General features: G+C 39.6%; 1 protein-coding gene across 2 annotated transcripts in view; it reads left to right on the top strand.

Moving 5' to 3' along the window:
- The first annotated feature begins 454 nt into the window (after positions 1–454).
- The window catches only part of Papolg (poly(A) polymerase gamma), a 28,802-nt gene continuing 18,810 nt past the window's right edge, over positions 455–10,446 (top strand). For both annotated transcript variants that reach the window (XM_050140809.1, XM_050140810.1), the window contains exons 1-6: positions 455–702; positions 4,097–4,258; positions 5,646–5,712; positions 7,802–7,883; positions 8,077–8,186; positions 9,406–9,459. In XM_050140809.1, the coding sequence (XP_049996766.1) occupies positions 686–702; positions 4,097–4,258; positions 5,646–5,712; positions 7,802–7,883; positions 8,077–8,186; positions 9,406–9,459 (492 nt within the window). In that variant the 5' untranslated portion in view covers positions 455–685. The remainder of the gene's footprint in view (positions 703–4,096; positions 4,259–5,645; positions 5,713–7,801; positions 7,884–8,076; positions 8,187–9,405; positions 9,460–10,446) is intronic.

Here is a 10,446-nt window from a genome sequence, read left to right as displayed (position 1 = left end):
AACACCACAAAATCATAAATCAGGGCTTGGAGGTGGCACTGTGAGGAAGAAGGGAACAAGACAGACTACTTTATTTATAAGCTTTCTACCCTGAAATGACTATGTTAAAGTCTCACATTCTTGGGTGTGTCGCTCTGGCGACAAAATCTTCCCAACGTGTACCGATTACGCCTAAGACTTAAAGATGTGGGATAATGGAAGAGTTGAAAAGATGTTAGAAAAAGCGGTGGTCTTTTCTAGATGTTTGCATTGCAAAAGCAAGGAAAGATTGGCGAATAAGCTTCCTAGAGGTTTGACTGGCTCGACAGTCCCAGAAAGGGACCACTTGATTCTGACAGCCGCGTTCGCGGCAAGAGCGCACACTTGAGGTGGGCGGGAGCCCCGGAGCTCACGGCTGGGGGCGTGTCCGAGGGCGGTCCCGCGGCTCCAGGGGCGGGGCCGCAGAGGGCGAGAGGCAGCCTGGGAAGCAGCGCCATATTGGCGGCGGCCGCGCTGTATTGTCATAAATAGAGCCGGTTTTGTGGTGTTTTCACTACTCGGTTGACTGCCTCGGCCGTAGTGAGTGGGGAAGTGAGCGAGCAAGCGAGCTGTAAGCGAGCAAAGGGAAGTGGACAGAGGAAGGAAGAGAGGGCAAGAACAGGACCCCAGAGCGAAAGACACTCGCTGGAGAGAGACGCAGGAAGCGATGAAAGAGATGTCTGCGTAAGTGGGGGCGGCGGTTGAGGGCGAGGTGGAGAGAGGTGCGCTGAGGTGGGCAGCCCCGCGGCTCCCAGCCCCTGCGCCCCGCACCCTGCGCAGCCGGTCGGGACGTCTGCTGCCCGCTGCCCGCCACTCCGCAAGGGCACCTCCCGGACCCGCGGCTCCGCTGGCCGCCCGGCGGGGGACTTGGGAGTCGCCGTCAGCCCCCTGCCGCCCGCCTCTGAGGACGCCCCCAGACCGGGATGAGGGGGAAAGGCGCGTGTGGCTGAGGAGGACAAACGGTCGGTCACTCTCCTGCCCCAGCCCGGTCTGAGCCCGCCTGCTCCTGTCTGCATTGGCGCAAAGATCATCCCTCTGCCTCCCCCTCCTCCCTGCCGGACCCGCTATCTCCAGGTCTTCCGGAGGGAGTGACCGAGCCCAGCCCCAGGTTTGGGGTTGGTTGCTCCCTGAGAAGGGCTGAGCCCCTTATCCCATCCCTTCCCACGGAACCACACTGTCTCCCGGGCTGGATCCCCCGCTCACACTTAGAGAAGTCAGAAGCAGTTTCTGTACTTGCCAGAAATGTATTAGAGCTTCCTACGTTTCACTTTACCCGGAGGTAATCTAAACATGCAGGAAAATGCACAGAAAAACAAAAACACCATCTGTGTAACCACCACCCGCTTCTCCCAAAGAACAACATGGGTGTGTGTTCTTCCCTCTAATCTTTCATTAAAAGAAGTCGAGCCTTCCTGTACATCTGCAGGACTCGCCTAACCCTTCTCTGATCCCATTCATGCCTCTCTTCCACGGCCCCAGAGTACTGAATTTGGTGGTTATTGTTGCTGCGTTTTTAATGTTAATAATACATAGTCTCGTGTCCATAGACCACTGTACTTGTTTTAAACTGTTTATGGGTGGCAACCCAGTACTCTGCAGCCTGCTTCTTTAGAGCATGTTCTCTCTGACCTTTCTCTGTTATTGTTTTCATTTCCAATAAATTCTTATTAACCAATGTATTCCATTTATAAACACACCCCAGTGCAGCAGTCCTTTTAGTGACGATTTTAGATTATTTAAAAGGTTGGTTTTTGTTTTTTTTTTTAAACAAACTTTGTCAATGAACATTCTTTTTGCTTATTTGTGTACCTGCAGTAAAGTTTTTTGTAAGGTCTTATAAGTGAAATTGATAGGTTGAAGGGTATGTGGGGGAGGTATGTTGTTTATTTCCCCATTTTCCCACAAGAAGGGTTCAGAACCCTAGATTTTGAATTTGGAACCCTAGGTAGCCAACTTTTTGAAGATCCAAGTGCAGGCAATAAGGATACAGTGTCAGAGCTGAAGTAGTTATGGAGACATGGGAAGAGGTTGAGCCCCACCTCCCAAGAGTTCTCGGGATTGATTTTTTTGGTTTTTCGAGACAGGGTTTCTCTGTGGCTTTGGAGCCTGTCCTGGAACTAGCTCTGTAGACCAGGCTGGTCTCGAACTCACAGAGATCCGCCTGCCTCTGCCTCCCGAGTGCTTGGATTAAAGGGGTGCGCCACCACCGCCCGGCTCGGGATTGATATTGAACATCTGTCCGTGTCATGTATTTATCATACACAAACATACCCAAACACCCTTATCTCTCTTAGGTAGAGAAAAGCAAATCTTTAAGGAGAAATACAACTTGAAATAATTAATTGAAGTTTTGTTTGTTCTACAGTAAGATGAAACTGAAGTTGGTTTTGACCCTCCCCTTATTTTCATTAAGTCATTTCAAAGGTATATAGGCTGATTGTTGAGGTGAGGTTTTGCGCAGCCCAAACTTGCTTCTGCTTCTACCTCTGGGCTGCTGGGATTAGGCCCTGCGCCAGCCACCAAACCTGGCTCAGCTATCTTATCTTCTATATTATTCTTTCTCCCCTCCTAATAAAATCTCCAGCTGAAGAACACATCTTAGGTTGTAGGCTAACTGGTAATAAGCCCCTGTTGTTTTATTTCTGGTGCAGAGATAGGACTCAAGACCCTACACATGCTAGATATCACTGTCACTGAGCTGTGCCTCCAGCCCCAAGCCCATGTTTTATGCTTTTAGTGCAAAAAGAATTAACTGCTGTTTTATTTTTGTGGTGTTTATATTTTTAAATTGACACATTTGTAAAAAATTTAATGATCAATTTAAAGTAATTGGCATGTCTATTACATTTGCTGATCATTATGTAAATATGTATAATGCAATTATTAATCACAATTGCCCTACTGGCCTATAGAATATTAGAAATTAATCCTAGAGCCATGCATAGTGGCTCACACCTCTAATTCCAGCCCCATGGAGCAGAGGCAGGTGGATCTCTAAACTGGAGTTCAGCCTGGTCTGCATAATTTTAGGATAGCCGGAGATGCATAGTGACTGTGTCTTGAAAAAGAAATCCTAGTATCAGATTACACTATTTTTTGTTGAAAAGATGTTGTTATATAGCATAGGCTTTGAATTCAGATTCTGCAACTTTCTAAAAGAAGGGATTAGAGGCCTGGGCTGCTATGACTGTCCCATTTATTAATCTTTGTCTTCCTCTGTTATTTTTTAAAGGGTTAATTTACTAAAGTTAAAAGACCACCTTTTGTTTTGAGGTTACATTCTTACTGTTCTAAATAGTTCTTTATGCAAGTATGAAGAAAAGTGGTTAGCAGGTTAGCACATCTTTTAGTCATAGACGTAGTCAGAAATCTGTGGTGCTTATTCAAGATTGTAATTTCCTACTGGGTAAGGTCTATTAAGGGTCACTTGTATCCTTTAAAATATTGCTATTTAGTGTAAAAAATTCAACAATTATTCAGTGTGAAAATGGTATGAGTTCCAATCTAAAATGAAGAGAATATTCACCACAGCCACAAAATATTATAACTGTAAATTCTGATTCAAGGAAAGGATTTTGTTAGTGTAGATTTCTCAAAGTCTAACATAGTTGTGATTTCTTTTTAAAGTGTGTCCAAAAGACCTTCTGAGGGAATGTTTTGTTCCTTTACTTGTTGGAACACTATTGTTTTTGCTAAGAGTGTCTTTCAAGTGTTCCACTGCTTTTCAAAGACTGTAATCTATATGGTACTTGACTCAGTCTGCGGGGGTATAATGGAGGTAGCCCTGGCACTGGTCCCACCGAGGCTCTTTGCATTTGAACTGAGTGGTGTTGATACAGTTGTCTTGATGCCAACATATACTGCTATGGGCTTCGAAAAACAACCACGAAAGCTAGAGGCTGTGTGAAAGCCTTCGTGAGACCAAATACTCACCTTTGCTTTTTGTTAAGTGGCTTCTTTGGTAATGTTAACAAACTTTCAATGTGGCTCATATAACCTTACTGGATTAAAAGGTTCAGTGTATTGGTATGAAACAATACTTAAATTTTCTTCTCTCTATTTCTTTTTTCTTGAACAGAAACACTATGCTGGACAGCCAGCATCAACAAAAGCATTATGGAATTACCTCTCCTATTAGTTTGGCATGTCCTAAGGAAATTGATCATATTTATACACAGAAATTAATTGATGCCATGAAACCATTTGGAGTATTTGAAGATGAGGAAGAATTGAACCACAGGTATGCCATTGAAACTATAAGATATTCTTACAGTATACTATTTAATCATTGACTCATACATACTGAATGTTTAATGATTCCTGCCTAATTGCATAAAAATGCCAAAAAAAGAAAAACTTTGGCTGTCTTGGAATTTAAATTTTTAATATGGATTAGGAAAGGAGACTAACAACTAGTCAAATAAGTAATTACAGTGTTATACATGGTAAGTACTGGTGAGAAAAATAAATTTGAAGGTAGACATCTTCAGAGAAGACCTCATTGAAAGAGACACTTAAGGAAAACGTTAAAGTTGAGGAAGGGAGCCATGTGGATGTTTGAAGGAAGTGCGTTCTGGCAGAAAGGGGTAGTTGGTATATTCAAGGAGTATATAGCAAAAGATCTTGGGTGTCTAGAGCAGAGCAAGTAAATGGGAGAGATTAAGACAAAGAATGCATTAGGAAGGAGTTTAGAGGACAAGGGTACTTTGTAAGCCATTTTAAAATTTTTGGAAATTGAAGCCTATTAGGGTTTTGAGTAGAAGACTGGCATGACTGACTTTTATGTTTTATGTAAATGTTTTAACAGTTACTCCAACCATCGTCTATAAAGGGTGTCAGGGGCCAGGGGACAAAGCAGAACCAGAGAGACTAGCTAGAAGGTCATTATAATAACTCAGGTTAGAAATATCTGAAACCTGAGGATGGCAATAGAAATAAATAATATAATCTAGATGTATTAAAGACAGGCTTGTTTAATGACAAATAGAAACAGTTTCCAAAGATGATTCCAAGATTTTCCCTGCATTTTACTGGATGAAGTTCCGTTTTGGGGGAAGACTGAAAAGGAAGCAAGTTTGTAAGGATCAGGAGATAATGTTCCATGTATTTGTAGGATGCCTACACCATTTTTAAATATGGATGTGTATTCCATTGGTTTTAAATTTAATAATACCAAACTACATTAGTTAAGTACTATTTCATAACAATTAGCCAGTAGTTAACCTATTTTAATTAAACAAAAACCCTTGAGTATCAACGAGAGAGAATGCTGTAGTCTCTAGTACCACACTGCATTGATGTAATTCTGTAGTAAGGCAGAGAGTTGACAGTTAAGTTTGTCTCTGTAGCCTCATTAAAGGTAACTTTGTGATTTATATTAGAATTTTTAATTTTTGAAGACAACTCAAAGACCACTAAGTATTATCATCACATGTAGCATGTCTGACACCCTTAGATCTCTCAAGTGTGCTGTAATCAACAGACGTGATAGCATTGGTACATATATAATATGGACTTAACTAGCATCATTGCAAAGTTTTTACCTGTGTGTTTATTTCTTTAAAATCATTTAGTTTTTGTTTTTTACTTAAAAGTGTAAATCTGAAAGTTCTCATCTTTTATTATAGGCTGGTTGTTCTTGGTAAATTGAACAATTTAGTGAAAGAATGGATTTCTGACATCAGTGAAAGTAAGGTAAGATTAAAACTGCATAGAATTTGTTGTTTCATATTGTAGGCATTCATCCTAGCAATGGTGTGTAAGAGTCAAATTATCTGAAGTGCTTTAGATTCTGCATTGTGTTCAGTAGTAATTTATTTATTTATTTATTAAAGATTTCTGTCTCCTCCCCGCCACCACCTCCATTTCCCTCCCCCTCAACTGCCCCCCAGAGACAGGGTTTCTCTGTGTAGCCTTGGCTGTCCTGGAACTTGCTCTGGAGGCCAGGCTGGCCTTGAACTCACAGAGATCCACCTGCTTCTGTGTCCTGAGTGCTGGATTAAAGTTGTGCACCACCACTGCCTGGCTATGAGTTTTCTTTATTGTTGCATGCATTATCATGAGTATTTTACTGGCTGTACTAGGATAAAATAGGCCATGTTCAACTAGGTGGTAAAAGTTTTTCTAGTCAGCTTCTTAGCACTATACCTAGTTCCTGAGATAGACTATTTAGGAAGAAAAGGTTAAGCTAGCATACAGTTTGGAGGTTCAGATTCAAGTTCAAACAACTCTAAAGTTTTGAGCTAGTGGTGGTGGTGGTGGGAGGCGGGGGCAGCAGATGGTGATAACAGGAGTGGAGTGAATTTCAGAGCAAGTGTTACAACTCTATCCAGGAAACAATCAGTGGCATCCTATCTAATCCCCTTTGAGAACGCACTTCCCATGACCTAAGAACTTCCTACTTCCCAGTCAGCCCAGCCTCCCTAAGATCCTCACTATTTCCCAATGTTGCCAGGAACACTACTTAGAGTAAACCATTTGCCCATTCACCAAATGGCCCCAACTCTTGAAATGTAAGTGTTTCTGTTTGTTCATATAGTATTCTCACCTCTTTCCCTTGACAGTACCCAGTTTCATGTGAATGTTTTTTAGTGTATCTACTATAAAGTCTATTTCTGCCCTATGAGCTACATCGAGTTAGAAATTTTCTGTTAGCATTCTCATTTATCTTATACTTTGGATAAACTTGTAGGATTGTTTCTTCTAACTTAGAATAAGGCAATGAGCTTCTAAAGACTGGATACTTTAGTCATTAAATTTAATCTAATCTCTGTTATTTACTTTTGTTGGAAAAGGTCATCTGGCTCGTTTCTGATGCCTCAGGGTCATTGGATAAGTTAGGTTCTAGAGATGATTATGCTGGTCATGAATAAACAAAAAGTTAATTTTAACATCTATCCAATAGGTAGAGTAGCTATACTTTTTATGTATATTCTAACTTGGGAAATAACTAAAGGATTTGAGCTAAGTCAAAGATCATTTGAATATTGTTGAGATACTCTAGTCTAAAACATAGATAAAATAGTTTTGGTTAAGTTTTGTGGGAGCCTAGGCAGTTTGGATGCTCACCTTACTAGACCTGGATGGAGGTGGGTGGTCCTTGGACTTCCCACAGGGCAGGGAACCCTGATTGCTCTTTGGGCTGACGAGGGAGGGGGACTTGATTGGGGGAGGGGNGGGGAGGCGGTGGTGGGGAAGAGACAGAAATCTTTAATTAATTAATAAAGAAATAAATAAATTTAAAAAATATTTTATCCTGTAATTCATCATATCACTTTCTCATAAAAATGCAAGGATCATCCTTTTTCTTCTTTTGAGGCACTGTCTATGTCATCCTGACTGTCATTAAACTCTATAGACCAGACTGGCCAGAAACTCAATTCTGAGATGAAAGGTGTGCACCAGCATACCCAGCAAGGATCATCCTTTTTTTTTTTTTTTAACATAGAAAAGTAAAATAAAATTTTAAATGTCCTGGCATAATTATTATTTTTATTAATGTAAGTCATTAATAAATTTATTGACTCCCATCAAGAATGACCTCATTCTTGAAGAAGGCTGAAATGCTAATATCAAACAATTAAACATACTTTTAACAGAAACGAAAAAGGAACATGAGTTTGACCAAAATTTTGATAGTTGAGTTGCTTGAAGGGGCCTTAAAGTAATTTTATACAGTCTTTTAACCAAGATTGACAAATGTACAGCATATCAGTTGTTCAGTAAAAGATTGTAAACATTAAGGTGGAAAATAATTTAAGTGATTGAATGCCTTTTCTTTTAGAATCTCCCCCCTTCTGTTGTGGCTACTGTTGGTGGTAAAATTTTCACATTTGGATCTTATAGGCTTGGAGTACATACCAAAGGTAACTGCTCTTTATTTATGTTCTAATAATTTTTAGTAAACTGTGTTAGTTATTTACAGTTAGTGAGAAAGGAACATAGATCCCATACTACTGTTAATAAACATTGCTCAACTTCCATACTTAGTTCTGTATTTATGTAAACTTTAATGAAAATATTGGATATCCTTCTTAAGAAATCACTTTATTTCTGTAGGAGCTGATATTGATGCACTTTGTGTAGCCCCAAGACATGTGGAGAGATCAGATTTTTTTCAATCTTTTTTTGAAAAATTGAAACATCAAGATGGCATTAGAAACTTAAGAGTAAGTATCCTTTGCCATTTACTATTTTGAAGTTAGAAACAGTTGTGACAGCAAGGGCTTAGGATTATTGACATACCTCTTAAGTTGTTATATCTTGTTAACATACATGGAAATGAAGAACATGGGTTTATAGTTCTGTAGACTGCTTTATATCTAGACTCTACACCTGTAGCTCTTAGCTCTCCGTCTGAGCCTCGGGTTTTTCATCTCGAAAATAGGAGATTTGGTAATAACTTTTATGAGATATTTTTGAGGATTAATATGAGAGTAGACTCAAACCACTTACTATAATGTCTGATAAATGGCTGGTGTATATCAAATTGTGGAGGATAGTCTCTGTAAGATTCCATTAATGACTCTGTATGTCTAGCCTTCATTTAGCAAGTCACCTTTCCATACTAGCAATCTGTAGAACCCTGGCTGCAGCTCTGCAGTATAATTTATATGTATGTATTTGCAAGTGTGCGGGGTGATCATGCACTTGGTGTGTTGCTTTTGGAGGCCACAGGACAAGGTTGAGTGTCCTCAAAAACGTTGTCTACCTCCTGTCAGACACAGTCTTCATTGGCCTCAATCACCAGTTAGGGTAAACTTATTGTCAGTGAGCCCTCGGGATCCCCCTGGTTCCTCAGTGCACCACTGTGCTCCATATTGGGCTCTGTGGATTGAACTCAGGCCCTGTGTTCTCAGGTCAAGTACTGAACTAAGCCAGCCCCTAGCATTTTTTTGTGATAGATTATATTAGAGCTCTGAATATTAAAAAAAAATAACACTAATGCTTTTTGTAATTTTTTTAGTCTCTCACGTCATAACTCCTGCTCAAACTCATTGTGTAGCCATCAGTGACCTTGAATTTTTGAGCCCCCTGCTTCTCTCTCCTGAGTACTGCAGTGGCTTACCATACAGTTTACACTTAACACTTTTTGTAATAGTCATTTTCAATTTAGATTCCACAAATAGTGCCCAGATGACAGCAGTTCTGCCTTCCAGTTTCTGACAGACATTCTCAACAGGATAAATCAAATAACAGCTGAAGAGATGATCCCTGTGACCTGAATTACACACGTTATAAAATAGAAGGCCTTAACCTGCATATTAGACCAAAAATGTGTTTTACTTGTTTTTACTGAATAAAATACAAATTAGAAGAAAAAATAGGATATTGACAGGAAGGATAAAGGGCTAACCTATGTGATATTTTTGTCTTTTTCTTTTATAGGCTGTAGAGGATGCCTTTGTGCCTGTTATAAAATTTGAATTTGATGGTATTGAAGTAAGTATTTAATATTTTTTATTTTAAAATCAAAATATTTAACCTATAATTTTGTTTTAAAATCAGACTTAGCATTGGCACATTTTTGTTTGGATTTGGTTTGGGGCTTGGGTTTTGAAGTAATCTCACTATGTAACTTTAGTTGTCTTCCTAGGAATTAAGATTACAGGTGTGTACCAGCTGTCCTGGCACTCAGCACATAGTTTAAAGAATTAAATAGTAGTTTTTTCACCTCCTTTCCCACTTCTCTTGGCCACTCACCATGGACAGTGAACCAGTTTCCATCTCTCCCCTCATGCTTTTTGTATACAACCTTCCACATCCCATAGTCATCTAGAATAATTTCTCTGTTATAATTTCATTTGGAAAAGTGTTCTGTTTACATTATCTTAAAACAGTTTTCAAAGCTCAGTACTGAGTGTACTGAATTACCATTCCTTTGCCTTGGCACATTTTTTCCTCAGGAGTTAGTGATTATTTAGTTCTGTTAGTTTGGTTGTTATACCTATGTCTAATTGAAGCCAGTCTTTTCTGGTCGTCAGCATCTTGAGAAATGTCCACTGAATCTTCTCACCTGTTCTCGTCTCAGCTGCCTGTTGCCCATTTTGGCACAGCTGGTATCTTGTTCTCTCTACCATCTTCCTGAAAGTTTCTATTCCTACTCTAGAATGTTCTTCTTTCTAGATACATGGTACCATTTTACTGGAGCTCATCCATTGGATTTCTGAAAAAGAATTTGTTTTCTTTTTATCTTGCATGCTTAAAAATCACTGAATTCATAATTTTGCTGAGTGCGCCATTCTAGGTAGGAAATTATTTTTTACATACTTTAAGGCCTTCATTGTTTTGTATCTTCTGTGCTGTTGAAAAATAAACCATTTTTAGTCTTTCTTCTTTATATGTGTGACCAGTTTTATATCTTGTTTAGTTGTTTTTCTTTTGTCTGCATACTTGTAGAATTTATGATGATAAATGCTTTGGTGTGTG

The sequence above is a fragment of the Alexandromys fortis genome, unplaced genomic scaffold (genome assembly GCF_014885135.2).
Source record: "Alexandromys fortis isolate MF-2015 unplaced genomic scaffold, M_Fortis_MF-2015_v1.1 scaffold_7, whole genome shotgun sequence".
NCBI lineage: Eukaryota > Metazoa > Chordata > Mammalia > Rodentia > Cricetidae > Alexandromys > Alexandromys fortis.
The sequence above is the reverse complement of the archived record's forward strand: the minus strand, read 5'-3'. Positions and strand labels throughout refer to the sequence as shown.